The sequence below is a fragment of the Lissotriton vulgaris genome, chromosome 4_1 (assembly GCF_964263255.1).
Source record: "Lissotriton vulgaris chromosome 4_1, aLisVul1.2, whole genome shotgun sequence".
Classification (NCBI taxonomy): Eukaryota; Metazoa; Chordata; class Amphibia; order Caudata; family Salamandridae; genus Lissotriton; species Lissotriton vulgaris.
Genome location: NC_141691.1, coordinates 495,065,155 through 495,081,441, shown reverse-complemented (window position 1 = coordinate 495,081,441; position 16,287 = coordinate 495,065,155). Strand labels below are relative to the sequence as shown.

Genomic DNA, 16,287 nt, shown 5'->3' with positions numbered 1-16,287 from the left:
GGCCAGCGGTGTAAATTCAAAAAGAAGTCTTCAGAGGGCTAACTAGCCAGCGGGCTAGCAACTGGGAAGACGCGTTGAGCTGAAATGCAGGAGCAGGCCCCACGCAGCACTCGTGAAGTGTGGAGGGCTGAGCTTCGGTGCAAATGGCGCTCGGGTCTGGGGCTTCTCATACCCAATGCACAACTGCGAGGGTACCTCGGGAGTCGAGCAGTTAGCAAAATGCAGGAAGTCCAGGGTGTCCGGTCCCACGTCTCTTGTGTCCACCACGGGTCTCAGCTTTGCTGTGGATGTGGATCTGAGTCAGAGAAGTCTGGAAGTCGAGTTCCTAAGTCGCTGAGTCTTCGGGTTCCGGCAGGAGCGTCGACAAAGCAAAACGGTAAGTTACTGGTGGTGCCTGTTTGCACAGGGTGGTCACTCCTTGACCACAAGAGAGATGTCTTCAGTCTTCTAATCGGTATAAAACGTCGAAGGTCCAAGAGTTTTGTATCAGAGTTTCATTACAGGATAATCTAAAGTCTGTAGACACAGCTCCTATTTTTATACTGATTTTAGGGGCAGGATTACCTGCTAGGTCCCTCCTATGGGTGGACCTGGGAAGGGGGTGGTTAAACCCCTTTCCCTTTGTCCAGTTTCGCGCCAGAGCAGGGCTGGAGTGCCCCAGCAACTGGTTTGAACCGGGCTATGCATGGAGCACCTTGTGTGCCCCAGGCAGTGTCTGGAAAAGCATCTTTCCATTCAACCCACCCTGCCCCAATACACTACAGTCTGTCTGGGGAGGTGCTAGCACCTCCCTCGACAGGAAACCTATTGTCCAGGCCTCCCTTGCCTGAGTTTCCCCCAGCAGCAGGAGGTCAGACTGGTCAGGGTAGAAAGCTACCCCCGCCGCCAGAACTGGCGGGTGGGAGGTTATATTCCAAAGTGTTTGACACCTTACACAACATGTTTTGATAAAGCCAAACCATAATTAGCATTAACTGCGAGGATTATAATGCACTTAAGAGTATATGGTGTGGCTATATCATTGAACAGCTATAAGGAGATGGTTCCGAAAGCTGCAGAGGGGCTCAGCTCATGCTAGGGCACCCTCTCACATAAAACCAAGCACTCTGCCTCCAGAATTGTTAAGGCCTACCATAGGAGTGACTTATAGGTTCCTATGTGTCTACATATAAGGTAGATATAGATATACTATATCTAAGTAAGGGGTGATTACACAACCTTACCCATGCTGAGTGATCAGCCTGTGGTGTCAGTTTAGATGGCCATCCAGGGGTGGCATAATAAATGCTGCAGCCCTTGGTAGGCCTTGGATGCACCTATGCCCTGGGTACCTATGGTACACTATACAGGGGCTCACAAAGGTGACCCAATACCCAAGCAGATATGTACCTAAAGTACATGGTATACATTTAGAGAGAGAACAGTTGGGCTGTGGGTCCGATTAGCAGGCCCACAGCCACTCTAAAGTCGAAAAACCAGAGAATCACAGCAAAAAGTAGGGGTGACCATAGGAAGCAGACCCTACTCTCCTACAATCTCCACCATCACCTCAACCCTAAAAGCTGATTGGCTCTGGTCGGAGTCCGATCCGAATAGTTGGTGGAGCACTGGAGGGTGGCTCTTATTCAAAGATAGTGTCTTATCAGAGTCAGAATATATGGAGGTCAGGCATGTACAAACTGAACTTTCGTGTTGCTTTGGCAAAGGTCGAAATTGATTTGGTGTTGGCAGAGAGGCAGCAGGAATAATGGATTGGTCCACATGAGATGTCTACAAGTCCGAAGTCTTGCCTGTCACCAGTGGCAATTCCCAAAGCTTTATCCGATCACCAGTGATCTTCCATTTAAGAAGTCACTGAGAGTCCAACTAAAAGCAAAGACATCAGTATTTGCCAATGAATTTATGACGCACAGAATATACCATTGAACCAGCATCCTAGAGATCCATTGAAGAGTATTGTACATAAAACATCCTTTTTTAATTAAAAGCCTTTGTAAACATGATAGACGTATTCTGATACTTCGAGTACTCCACTGATTTCCACAGCCAGCACGCATAGCAATCAAGGCCTGCTGAATCCTTACCAGAAAACTTGGAACACGATGAAGACCTGTTGAAGGACACACCTGGATAATGAAAACAGGACCATGCTCATGACTTCGAGCGAGAACGGCCCTTATGCAACTTCCTTCGGTGCCCAGCGACATATAGCTTGGCTTCGCAGTCCTGGATCGTTTTCGGGAGCATCAGGCTGCACTCCTTGCGTTACCCGAAACACCCGAGACATAACTCATGGGAATCTGTCACAAACATTTGTTTGCAACAGTCCCTACAAGGCTTGAACTCTGTAGCTTTGAAAGGGGAAATATTCCCTCACACATAGGAAAAGAGTTTAAGAGAAAAACACTAAACAAAGTATGTGCTACTTCCTAATCCATGTAAAAAGGTGTGTATAGAAAGGATGATAGCATCCTTTCTATACACACCTTTTTACGTGGATTAGGTTTTGCCGGTATGCGACTCCAGTCATCACTTCCAGAGCAGAGTGCAGTCGAAGTAGAGTCCCGCAATGCCATCTACTGGCGCTTAGGGGCTACGCTGAAAAATCTTCTGGATACAGCCTAGGGATATTTAATAAGTGAGGAATTTGAAGTTAAATGTATCTGCCAGAAAATGGGGTTTTCTTGGGAAAGTTGTGTCAGCATTAACTTCAGAGACACACATACCATCACTGTAATACATACACATGCATACACACTAACATATCTTTCATTTGTAATTTTGTGAATGATTAAACTGTACCTTACTTGGATTCCCAGGGCTGTAAGAAGCAAACCTAGGGATTTTCCGGATTTCATCCTCACTAAGGCGATTTTTTTGTATTTCATCTTCTGTCACAAATTCCACATGTTCAGTGACCACCACAGGTCCTTTGGTGCCTACAGATGAACCACAAGTGGTCTTAGCTGCAGCGAGGCTGGTAGATTCCTTCTCATATCCTGTTTCTTTCTGAAAGTGATGAGATTCGTTCAGGCCAGTGTTAGGATCTTCTCCATCATAAACTGCAGCAGATGAGTCTGGGACTGTGCAAGTAGTTGATGAGATATTGTTCTTGTCAAGCTGAGGATTCCCAACCAAGAAAGGCTTGATTATCTCGTTATAAACTGCTTCAATGGAGCTTCCTTGGCGAGGATCAGTACCAGTTGGGTTTACTGTTTCATCTGAATCACGGAGAAGAAACAAAAATACGGGAGGATTAGGTCTATCAGCCTGGCATACCAGTTGAGTGTAACAGCTCATGCTAATTATAGTGTTCTGTAGTTCTCTGAGAGTGATTAAGCAAAATGTGATTTCTTTTTTTATTTACGCAACATTAAAAACAGCTTACATCTTAAACGATATAAACTTAGGTATAGATCAACAGATTTGAAAATATATTCATTTTTTACAATCAAATATATTCATAATGCAACAATTTTCGGGGGGCGGGGGGACATTACACATTTATCAGTTAATGGAGGAAAAAGTGATTGTATTGCAATCTTCTACCTGACCCCTTTTTTTCCTCCCTTCCTTTCAGGTAGAGCAGATCAATGTACTTGTCATTTGAAGTATATAGTTAAAGTCTGTTTACATGAATACCCACTGAAATAATTTCTTAAGCAAAATAGAGTGCCCCGGAGCCACATGGCTTGTTGCTGTTTTTTTTCCTTAAGTAGTTGTGGGCTCAATCTCAGGCAACCAAAGGGGTGCACAAGAAAGGAATACCTCAAAAGCACATACAACTCAGACAACACAGGATCTGATGACTATGCTTCCAATAGTCATCCTTGCTAAGGTAGCTTTTCTTCCTTATCAGCAGTCTCAAATTCAGGCAACTCACATGCTCTTATGCTCACCCACAACTGAGAGTTAAACCAGGCTCACCAACTTCTAATTCCAATGTATCCTCATTCAGTTACCAGCTAGAAGTCTACATATACAAGGGCATCCAATGCTTGGTCTGTCTGGGTCTGCTAAATGCGACCAGCCATAACCTTTGTTCCTGACAGTTCTTTCTGCTGCACTTCAACAGAAATACATTAAGTGTCTTCTAACCATAGCTATCTGTCCCATCTCTTCTATCACTACCACATGCTACCAGCCAAAACCCATACTCCACACACACACAGATCAAAAAACAATCCACATCATACTTGGCACCTCTCAAAACAAACATACTAAAAAGCACTGCATGCTAATTAAAGATCACTTTGTAATCAGGCACAAAGCAGTACTAGTTGACAGTTATCGCCATTAGCAAGCACAATGCCATCATAAACGCAGAGCTCTGGCTCACTTCAATCAACTAAACAGCCCTGATGTCGTGATAGATACAAGGCTATAACATACACTACATTAACTGCAAAAGCAATGGTGGAAAGGAAGCTAGTCATCCACCATTCATCTTGTCCTTGCACAGTCTAGCATAAACCAGCTTTTTTATCAGCTTGAAGCTCCTACCCTGCTATTTCACTCCATCAGCCACAAAGGCATCACATTCCACTTTATCTACCAGCCTATGGCAGCACACCAGCGTCCAAAATGTTTGATTTAATCACTGCAGCGCACCAGTCGCCACTAGCTTCAAGAATAAAATCTTCCTAAGAGGCTATAACCTCCAACACAGAACACCTACCAGGGAATTGAAGAATGCTACTCTCAACATCCAGACTAATTCACATATCGTCCAGTTCAGCACACTGCGTACTCATACTATGGGAACATCTTGGACCCCATCTGCACTGGCTCAACAAACCTCACTTGCCACCCACCACAGTACATGAACTGGAGTGAATATGCCACACCAGCTTTTGAACTGTGGAACAACTAATCAAAGTTTTTAATATTTAATAACACCTTCCAGAGGAAGGCAGATTTCTCGGCAACAAGCACATCTGGCTCCATGAAGGCCAAACACTTCACATCGTGGTACCGCTATAAGCTTACTCACAGCAAAAACATGTTCAGAGGACAAAAGAGAAGGCAAATTCAGGAAGGCCAGGCAAAAGTAGTCTCCATTTCACACGTAGGCTGCTCATGCAGGGTCTCTGGCCATTGGTACAAAACCATCTTCAGTAAAGTCGTCAGTAGAAACAACAACGTTTTCACCATAGGTCAGCAAAGTGTACACCGCACAACTGATCAACCACCCATCACTGTCAGAGGAGAAATGCACAGCAATCAATCACTACTTCAAGGATAAAATCCAACCACATATCTAAAGCAAAATAGCACCAGAAGTTACCAAAGCCCACAGCTATCCTTCAGGGGTTCATATCCTACCCAAAGAACATAACCAGGCCGGCACACCTGAGATGTTTCCAAGTCTGAAGCCATCCCTGTCACCAGTGGCAATACCCAAAACTTTATCCTCTCGCCAGTCGGAGTCTGATCCAATAGTTGGTGGAGCACAGGAGGGAGGCTTCTATTCAAAGACAGTCTTTTATTTGAGTCAGAAAGCACAGGGGGTGAGGCATGTACAAACTGATTTTTTTCCGCTGACTTAGCAAAGGCCGAAACTGATTTGGTTTGTTGTTGATGATGAGGCAGCAGGAATCGTGGATTGGTTCACATGAGATGTCTCCAAGTCTGAAGCCATCCCTGACACTAGTGGGAATGCCCAAAGCTTTATCTTCTCACCAGTGATCTTCCATTTTTTAAGAAGTCACAGAGAGTCTATCTAAAGGTAAAGACATCAGTATTTGCCAATGCATGTATGAAGCACAGAATATACCATTGAACCAGCAACCCAGAGATCCTCTGAATAGTATTGTACATGGAACAGTCTGTCTAGTTTAAAGCCTTTGTAAACATAATATAATTATTCTGTTACTTCGAGAACTCCCCTAGTTTCCACTACCAGCACGCATCACATTCAAGACCTGCTGCATCCTTCACAAGGCAGTCAACCCTATTTACACACAATATTTTGTGACCATGATCGACATTGTCTGCAGAAAACACAAAACACATAGCAGAATGATTACCAGGAAGGAAGTAAGGAAACACAAGAAGGAAAAGACAAGGGACTAAGCCTACCCCTGTAGCTACAAAACACAACTTACGGAAATTCATGTCAGTTCAAATGTGGGAGGTCAATCCCTTCCTCATTACTGGAGAGAACTGAATACTCGCCTTTACATGCAACACCTTCATGCAAAATTATCTTCAAACTGTTGATATCTCAAGGAGTCCTCACTCCCTTAAATAGGTTTCTCTTGCCTACCCTATCTGTCCGCCTTTCTGACCTCGCTAGAACCCACCTTCCTGTTGTACTTTGTCCTCAATTAGCAAAAGCACCCAGTGCGGGCCTGCTGTAGACGTCTCCCTTGCACAGTTCTATAGTGCTTTATAGCTATAATTGTGCTTTATATGAGACATACATATATACATACATCCACAATGCTGGTTTGTTTCACCATTAACTCTTCTGTCCAGTCTCTCATATTGTATTAATATTTACTTCATATGTAATCACACCATCCTTCCTTGTTTAAGTTCCATAAGAACTGCTTCATTATATCATATAAGGATTCAGTTAATTTCATCATATGTACATCAAGTACCTGTCTCTTAATTGTCACACAATAAACATATTTTTTTCAGTAAGCCACTCCAGGTGAGTAATTTTACCCAGTGACCATTCAAAAGTTGTTAGACCATACATAGTATCTATCGTAGTGCCATCAGGTGAAAAAATGTTTAGTTACAATAGGAGGTTCAAAACGGTAAATTGCAGAGAGTGTAAGTTTACTTTTGCACCCCACCTCTGTAAAATGAAATGTCTATCACCTTGTTGTTCAAACAGAAAATGTAGGCAACATTTCTGAATCAGAGCCCTCTGCATTTTTATCTCGTTAACTTCAGGGTGGGCTTCTAAGCTGTAGTTATTAGTTTACTTGGGTTTAACCCTTGTAGGGCAATGAGTCCATTAAATAATACATATTTATGTTGGTACTCCTTCTCACTCTCCATTACCTGACACTGTTACTGTTCTGCTATGTGATTTTCTCTTTTTACACTTAAGCACTCGGCTGATCATGTTGTGCTAAACATACCATTGATAAAATAATCATCAAACGTCTTCAGCAGTGGATCTTTCATGAATTAACATCTCTGAATATATTTTTTGTCATCAGGCTAGAGACGTTTGGTAACCAATGTTTAATAGCAGTGTACCTGTACACAACATACCATTGCAAAAAAACTCATTTTATAACTTGCCCTTCGGCCAATCAGCGGGAGAGACACACACTCAACTCTACTCTGTCAGATTTTTCAATGCACATTAGCTTAGGAAGCTCTAAGGAACTCTGCACCAGTTATTTTCAAATAAGGATTGATTTATATATGATTTCTTCATATCACAATATTTCAACTCTGTAAATAATGACTGATAAGACACCAAAAGAAATCATTTTTGTAAGAAATGTGCTAAATGTGGGAGAGAATAATTTACAGAAGTGAAAAGCATGCTCTCCGTATCCTACATATCTACATCCTGACCATGACGACAGGTACAGGGGCATTTCGTTGGTGCTCCCTAAAATGACTACAAGGGACAAAGACAGGCATTTGGCACTAAACTTGCTTAAGAAATAAGATAGATATGTGCTCTCCAGTGCTTTGCAGGCAAAAAAAAATCAAAGACCTTTAGATGTGGTGCCTGATTTACAGAAGGACTCAAACAGGCTTCAACTGCCGAGTAGAACACCTCTAACCCTGCATTGCAGGTTCAGAATACTTGTCACCTGCTGACTGAGGAAAAGAAACAGAGAAAAAAAGAAAGGAGGAAAAAGTCTGATGAACAGCCTTCCTCGCAGCACAAGACTCCTCACAAGAGAGGCAGTACAGAAAAGCATTACCACAAGAGCAAACAGTTAACATTGGTATCATAAATTCCAGTCAAAAAAACACGGTCATTGATAGGAACGAGGACGGCATTAAATATTTCGTTGATGAAGAAAGTGTCTTCTTCATCCCTGGTGGCTATCTTATCTGTCAATGAGTTCTTGGCTTCCAGGCTACATAAACCATATTACAGAGCTAAGGTATCCATTTGATTTCACAGACAAAGCACAGGTATAGCTGTCAGAGCAATACCTGTGTTGGATTACCTATTGGAGGAGGGTGTACTAGTCATGAAAATCCCAACTACAGTGTCTGCGAAAAATTGTAGGTTACACAAAAACTTTAAGGTGTGCTTGTTAAAGTGACGTCAGACTCAGTAGTGTCAACAACTGAACAAATGTGATCAAGGAATCCAAATTCGCCATGTGCAACTCCTCTTGGTAAGGTGGCAGGAAATAGGATTCGTTGAACCAAAGAGTGAATGTGTTAGCGGTCAGCTTAATTAAAGTTGTTAATGCATCTGTAATTTTAGCTCAAAACGAATGCCAGTCATGGCATGATACAGCTCAATTTCTTGGAAAGTGCTTGAAGAAGACAAAGGAAGGCTAAAGCTATATTAAAGGAGGGAGATGTGAATTCATCTGCCCTTACTGAAGTTTCTTAATGGATGGAGGAACCTCTTGCAATGTGACCATCTTTAATCCTTATATTTTCAAGCATTTGTTAAGTCTTCAAAAATCCAAAATCGAAAACCAGTCACCAGAATTTTTCATTCTGAGAAAAAATCTGGATTGAAATACTTTTTTCCTTTGACGCAGGGGTAAAGACTCTTGCTCCATTCTCAGGTAATGTTATTATCTATTCAAATTTAAATAGAGGATTGTGAACTTCCTTTTTTGGTGGATTATCTGATGTGATTCCTACAAATTCCGAAGTGGAAGCCATATTAGAACTCCCATACCCTCTTGTAGTACGCAATATCCTGCCAAGCTGGATGCAAAAATGTAATCCTCCTCCCTACTTGCACGGTCAAATGAAAGGTTTAGAAAGTTACACAGTCTTCTGTTGTGATCCTGAAGGCATGAGACTCGCCTCCTCTTCACCTCAGGGCTGCCCTATTGGACTGACCCCTCTGATGATACTATTGTTGCCTGTATTTCCGCTGGAGTCATACAGTGTTGACTGAAGACCATGATCGTACTAATAACATCTCTGATAGCGTTGTCATCTTTGTAAAGTGCTCGGTGGTCTTGCAGTGCCTATATCGGTTTAAATAGTTTTCAAGATGTCATCTACCCTTTTCCCAAAGGCACTGTTACCATTGAAAGGCATATCAATAATCCAGGTCTGCTCTTCTGGTCTGAATGAAGTGTACTTTAACTAACCATATAGTCTCATCACAGTGGAATTATCCATCTGCTTAAAGTCAGCTGTCCCAGGGCCATAACATGTATTAGGGCACACTTTCCCTGTTTGCATCTGGCGCACCTTAAAACAGGTGCGCCAGGCGCAAACACAGAACGTGGGCCACATTACATAGAATGTGCTGCCCTCAGGGCAGCAGTGAACTTGTACTGCCCTGGGTGCAGCGCATTCATGTGAAATACAGTCCGTCTTTAAAGGAGCTGCTCCATGTTTCACTGTGCAGGCGGCACGGACTGCACCACCTTTTAGGTGACAAACTGCCAGTGCGCCTCCTGAGATGGTCTTTGCCTCTGCACCCAAGTGCCAAGGGCGGGCGGCGGGCGCCAAGCAAAGGGATTCCCTCATTTGCATGGTACACCCCCCCATGCAAATGAGGGAACGCACTCTAAAGGTAGCACTGGTGCTTTAAGTATGCCAGCGCTATCGGTATTACAGAAGGGGCTGCACAAGTGTCTGGGGCCCCTTCTGTAATACCAAAATGGCCGGGGGGGGGGGGGGGGGGGGGGGGCAAAGTGGATGCAAAAACCTGTTACGCCCCCTGAGCACCTTCTGTAATATGGCCCCCAGAATCTAAACGTCACATAAATCTCCTAGAACTCAGGGAAGTGAGATTGGGTGTCAAGGCTTTTCTCCTCCAACTGAAGAATTCAAATGAACTAAGTGCTAATCTGAACAGACATCACAGCAATGTATTAACTACATCCACAGCAAGGGAGTACAAGATCTCTTTCTATACTGATAGGGGGCCGGAAACTCTGGCTTTGGACCCATAGAGAGCAAAGTGGATCTTAATGCAGAAAACTTGATAAGGCTAGGGAATATTTATGTGAATGATCTCAGCAGGCGAGGATCACACTAATGGTAGTTGAATAATAGGCCTTATCTTTGCTCAATGGGGGGATAAGCCTAGGGACTTGTTTGCTATTCACCACAAGTACACGTCTGTTCTTCACAAGCAGATTTCCCTGTACAGCATCCCAAGGAGAGGAGTTTTTGATGAAATGGAAGGGCACTACGCTTTGCCTTGGATTCCTCTGGTGCCCAGGGTAGACTGCAAAATTCAAAAAGATTCTTGGAAAAGAAGGCTAATAGCTCCAGCAAGGTCAAGGTAACACTAGTTTTCAGAACTTTTGAAAATGTCTATTCAGAAAAATGTGTAATTCAAACCAGATCCACGTCTCTTCTCCTGAACAATGCTCAGATTCTGCATCGTGATCCTCAATCCTTGCACCTCACAGCTTTGCTGCTCAGAAGTTAGAATTTGGTGCATCTGATTTTTCAGAGGACTGTCCTCCGATATTAAAAGCCATCATCATCAAAGCTTTATTTCGATATAGAAATATCATAAAAACATTTACAAAATTGTTTTTAAAAAGAATTAAAAACAAAGTTTAATAAACAACTGGATAAAAACGTATTAAAAGCAGATGGGGCATTTTCCACCTTAAAGTAATATGGGATGAAATGAAAAAGATTCTACATTTGGGCTCACACTAGATCTGCTCCAGATGCTCACCATATTTTAGCGTAGCTTTTGCACCCTTTTCGATCAGGTCTATGTCATTCTTCAGTTACCGTGCATTTGACAGCGATGTCCTGGTAATTAAGAGGATATGACCACTCTTCACTACCTTCAATAGGAACAGTAAAGGAATTGCTTGGAGGTTTATTCAGATTTTCCTCACCATTGATGACAATTGACCAGCATGGAAGTTTAATACAGTTTAGCAGACTTTATCAAGGGTTCATTTGAGCCTATCTGTAGATCAACATTAATATTGGAAGACAGACTTTTGATTAACTGTAACTTCTACAAGATGAGTAATTAAGATATGTGGACTGTCAAGTTAAAAGCCGTATGTGTGGTTTTGTAAAGATAAGGTGGATTTCAGTACTAATCTGAAATCTGCTCCTTAAGATATCATTGACTTGTCACTTAAATGAGAAGACAAAGTAACTAACTTTTTCCCTGAATCCTAACTTTTTTCCCCGAATCCTACAGCTGCCGAGAGATTACACTATATGGACATCAAGAAATGCTTGCAATGTATCTTCAAGAACGGACAGCTGTAGCCAGAGGCACTAGCTCTTTGCAATTTTTGTACAAATGAACAGAGGTCAACACAATGTCTAAGCAAGGTCTGGCCAAAGGGATTGTCTCATCTATTACATTTGTTCATACGGTTATGAATTGCCAGAGTTTGAGCTCCGTCTACAAGGGAAAAAGCAGCAACAGCAGACCTGTTTCATGGAATCAGGCTAAAAGACACATGTAATGATGCAAGATGGAGGTATATGAATATGGTTGCCTAACATTACTGCACTGAGGTGAAATCTTATTTGGAAAAGGTGATGGAACAGGCTGAACTGCAGAAACTCTGCAGAAGATGAGACTAATTTCTGCCTTTGACTAATTTACACAGCAGGGTATTGATAAGGGGTTAAACCCAGCTAAAGTCACTGGGACCTGGGTTATCAAAGTGATTATAGGAAGGGGTCCCAGTAATGTAGGAACAAAATGCAGAACAAATGAAAATTAATCAACCAAGAAACGAATTAGTCCACATTGTTTTAATCACAATGGGAATGTATATACCAAATATACACTTTAACTTCGTTGGATAAAGTGTATATTTGGTATATACATTCCCATTGTGATTAAAACAATGTGGACTAATTCGTTTCTTGGTTGATTAATTTTCATTTGTTCTGCATTTTGTTCCTACATTACTGGGACCCCTTAATTTACACAGTGGCATGTGCCACTGTGTAGTTATGGCTCAGCTGCAACTTCCCAATGGGCAGGCTTTATACTGATTTGCTTACAACTTTAAACCCCAATGTAACATTTAAATGAAGCTTGGCAATCTGTAACCTCAGTCAGATAAGTTTCTGCATGGCAAATTTAATAAATACCTGTACGAATGGAAAACGTTAAGGAGAGGGTGAAAAAGTGTATAATTTCCCATTTTAGCTGCCATAGGAAATTCTGCTGAAAGATACAGCAAAAAAAACTCAACGGCTTTCCCCCAAACTTGTCACCAAATTTAGAATTTAAAGTGCGCTTTTTTGATTTGGGGTAAATCCATTCAGTAGTTTTTGAGATATGTGAGCTTATAAAAGGTACTGGACAAAACTTGAAGGGGTAAAACTTTTTTTATATATTCCTTACAATTCTCTGTCATCATATTTAGAATGTCTTTATACAATGTGATTGGTTGGAGCGCTCCAATGGAAACAACAGTGCACAAATTTGCCCCTCTCGCTCATCTAAGCAGTCAGGGCCATAATCAGGGATTTGGGGGAGCGATCCCATGACTGCAAAAGTAGAGTGAGGAGAAGGGGGTCCAACAAGTGTCCGGTTTTACGCACACACCCACTCACCCAAGGCAGTACTCAGGGCAACAACCAGGGATTTTGTGGGCGATGCAATGGAAGAAAAAGTATGCAAAAGCACAGTGAAGGATTGAGCTAATCACAGAGATTTGAGGATAACAAAGAAAAGAAAAGAAGAGCGAGAATAGTGTGTGTCCAACACATGCCGAAGAACACAAGCCCTATCGCTCATTCAGATACAAACTCAGGCCTACTGTCTGGAACATTATCCCTTTGAAAGGTGGAATAATTACTTACTGTCAGACATTGGTTGTCCAACAATGGCCCAAGAACACATACAGTGCCATTAAATCAGGTTATCACAGAGCACTGAAGACTCCAATGGGTGATTAAGTGACAGCGAGGTAGTGGGTGTCCAACACAGATCCAAGATCATAGACACTTGTGCTCAATCAGATACTCAGAGAAAAACAATAAAATTAAGTTAACATGATGCTACATTTCCAACTAGCAAGTGCAGTTACATTTTGGTTAAAGATTTCTAAATAATAAAAAATAAAATGAAAAAAAAGATAAACTGAATTTAATATCAATCAGGGTCGAAATTGCTCATTTTGAAACGCATGTTATCACAAGTGAACAAAATGCATGTTAATCCTATTTTGAAGCCAAATCTCTTTAAAAAAAGACTGAAATTCACAGAAAGACTATATTGACCTCTGTGGGGGTGGGTGCATGCCCCCCTTCTTTTGAATACATTAATCCCTGGGATCTAGCGCACTTTTTACCCCACTGTGGGCAGACTGGGGGCAATCTAGTGCAAAGGTGGAGGAAGAAAGGCTGTATTTCCTCTTTTCTGGTGGGGGAATGGCCCTATGCCAGGGTGGGACGCCCAAACCCTTTTAAAATGAAATTCCCTGGTTTCCAGTTGGCATTCTGCCTTATGCTACTGTGGAAGCTCTTACGAAGCAGCCCTACTTGAAATGAGAAAAATAAAATCTCTCTGCTACCAGCACCAGAGAGGTTCCTTGCGTTGGGTGCTTTGACGAGACCTCCACATCAACAGTGCCTGGCCATGAGCGATCTTTCTGTGCAGGTCACTTCAATACCGCCCTACGAGTTAAATAGCCACAAAGCCCCTTTTCTTAAATTGTGGTAGGAAATGCTATTCAATTCACAGCTTTCTGGTAATATAACAAATGGAATAATTGCATTTACATGCCCTATACTGTTACCCACCCTTTACATGATAAAATACAATATGCCTAAAGCTCATCTACATTTTTTAGCATAGGTCCATTCAAATTCCTCACAACTAACCTCCCAGCTTCACATCCCCTGTTTGCTGAGAGCCAACTGCAAAATGGACCTCACACAGTGGATTCGGGAGAAGAGGGAAAATATACTCCAGTACATCCGGGATCTTATTTTTACTGAACAGCTCTTCTAATAACCTGTTTCTTTGAGAATGTGGACCTTCCAAAGACAAATCACTCTAAAACCAGCACATAAGGTAGCACAGATGAGGTATGTGGGGGGAGGGCTTGGAGGAGGAGACTGTGCTTGGTTACAGCAACTGGGGCAACATTTGAATTGTTGGAGGGAAAGGGAGATGAGCAGAGGAGTCTTTGCATAAAAGTGAACCCCAAAAATATTTTGATTACATGTTGGAGTTTTTCAGTGCAAAAACTGCAGTGGTATAGAAACATATATGCCACAGAGAACCATAAGATATGTGAAATTCTCAACCCCTACCCGTCCCCCCCCCCCATCTGCAGAGCTTTGCCATTGTCAGGACCAATAGGCAAGGTTATCTGAATAATGTGACACAGTAATGTAACAGCAAAAAATAAGGCAGCATATTATCCAGCAGGATTATTTTCAGCAATTTGACCAAGAAACATTTATATATGAAGTTTCAGAAATATTTTCAGCTACATACAACCGTCATTGAAACTTGCAAAGTATGCAAATTATGTTGCAAATATGGAAATCTATAATTATGTGGTAAATATCACAGCCACAGAATCGCATAAAACCACAGGCTCGCCACTGTGTGAGGACAGATATTCTTTCCCAGTCAGGTCATAGGGAAGCCTGAACCCACGTGAAGATCCGGTGCCTCAAATCATAAAAGTATTTCATACTCAATTTGAAGCACCCACCCAGAGCACAACGGCCAATCTCTACTATTATAAGGAGAATGCATTATTTTAAAACAAGCAACTGTCAAATATGTAATCTATTCAACAAATGTTTGAAAGAGGTTTAACTCAATGTCGCAAAACAAGGAATTTGTTTTCCACAAAAATATGTTGAATTAAAATACCCAAATGTAACAACGTTGGATAGATTTTAAAGGTAGAAAACGCAAGAATCGTATTGTTTAATTTGGGTCATACCTTGATAATAGAGAGCCTTGAGGAACGAATGGCGATCAGCCCCCTGAAATAAGGCATTTTCAATCTCCATCTCCCGCCTGTTCAACTGTTTGCTTCCTGCAAATCTCTGGGGCAAAGATAATATCCGCTTATGTTCGGAGATCTTCTCCTCAATAGCGCCCAACCTTTCATTAACAGCATCAGGGGCGGCCCCAAGCCCTGATCCCTAAAGACAGAGGAAAAGAAAAAACTGTTTTAAAAAAACATTATTTTTTTGTAGCAATTTAAAGTTAAGAAACGAAATGTAAGAAAAGCAAACGTAGATGGAGCAGCCGTTAGTGGACAGAGATGGCATCAGTACTCTCAGGGTAATAGCGACAAAGCCTCCAGAAAGAGCCATGATTCCTGGATGTAGTGACAGTGGGACAAATTCCCAACATGTTGGCCCAGGACCGGTACCCTCCTGCACAGATCACCTAACAAAGAAGTTATATTTGGAGACCAGTGCCCCATCCAGTCTCTCAAGTACAAATTAAATCGGTATGGCATAGCGGTACACGTCTTCCTTTGAGTTACTCCCTCTTGAAGGAGCTTTGATACAGAAGCTGGTAGTCTGAATGAGGGACAGGCAGAGCTGTTCATGTAGCAGCTAACATGGTGCCTTGCCGACAAGTTGTAGCACAGCACAAGCCAGGATACCAATCCAATATCTTTCCGCTGCTCCAACCTAAATGGAGCTTGAGGTCATTTAATCACTACCTTCTTGCAGCTCGACAATATACAAAGGAAGGATTCAGGCACAGATCACTTCATGTGCAAGTGTCCTCTTGTGGAAGAACCTGCTATTACAGCTAATAATCCAAAACTATTTCTTGAGGTTTCAGAGAAGGTTGAAAACCTACATCTTCTGCTCAGTCTAGGACTATAACTCTCTCTGTCTTGGGATGCCCTGTACTATCCTTCGAACGTCAGTCTGGTCGGGTGAACCTGTCCAGAACCGCAATGCCACTAGTCTTTCACAGGTTATTTCCAACTCAGCCTCAGTGGTTGCATGGACTACCACTGTCTCATATGACGGAAGTCTACAGAAAATGCACAGAAAAGTATAATGCTTCCAGTTCTGTAGTTTAAGTTACTGTGAAATAATTGGGTATGGCTACTTCTGATTTGTCTGGCTGTGTATTGTAATCTGGTAGAGGGAGCCCATCAAATCATCATTCTAAAAAAAGATCCAACAGAACAGGATAATGAA

General features: G+C 42.1%; 1 protein-coding gene across 1 annotated transcript in view; it reads right to left on the bottom strand.

Moving 5' to 3' along the window:
* The window catches only part of RBM41 (RNA binding motif protein 41), a 163,055-nt gene that overhangs the window by 84,450 nt on the left and 62,318 nt on the right, over positions 1–16,287 (bottom strand). The window contains exons 4-5 of the mRNA XM_086964649.1: positions 15,057–15,261; positions 2,803–3,221 (exon numbers count right to left, since the gene is read on the bottom strand). Coding sequence (XP_086820775.1) covers positions 2,803–3,221; positions 15,057–15,261 — 624 coding nt within the window. The remainder of the gene's footprint in view (positions 1–2,802; positions 3,222–15,056; positions 15,262–16,287) is intronic.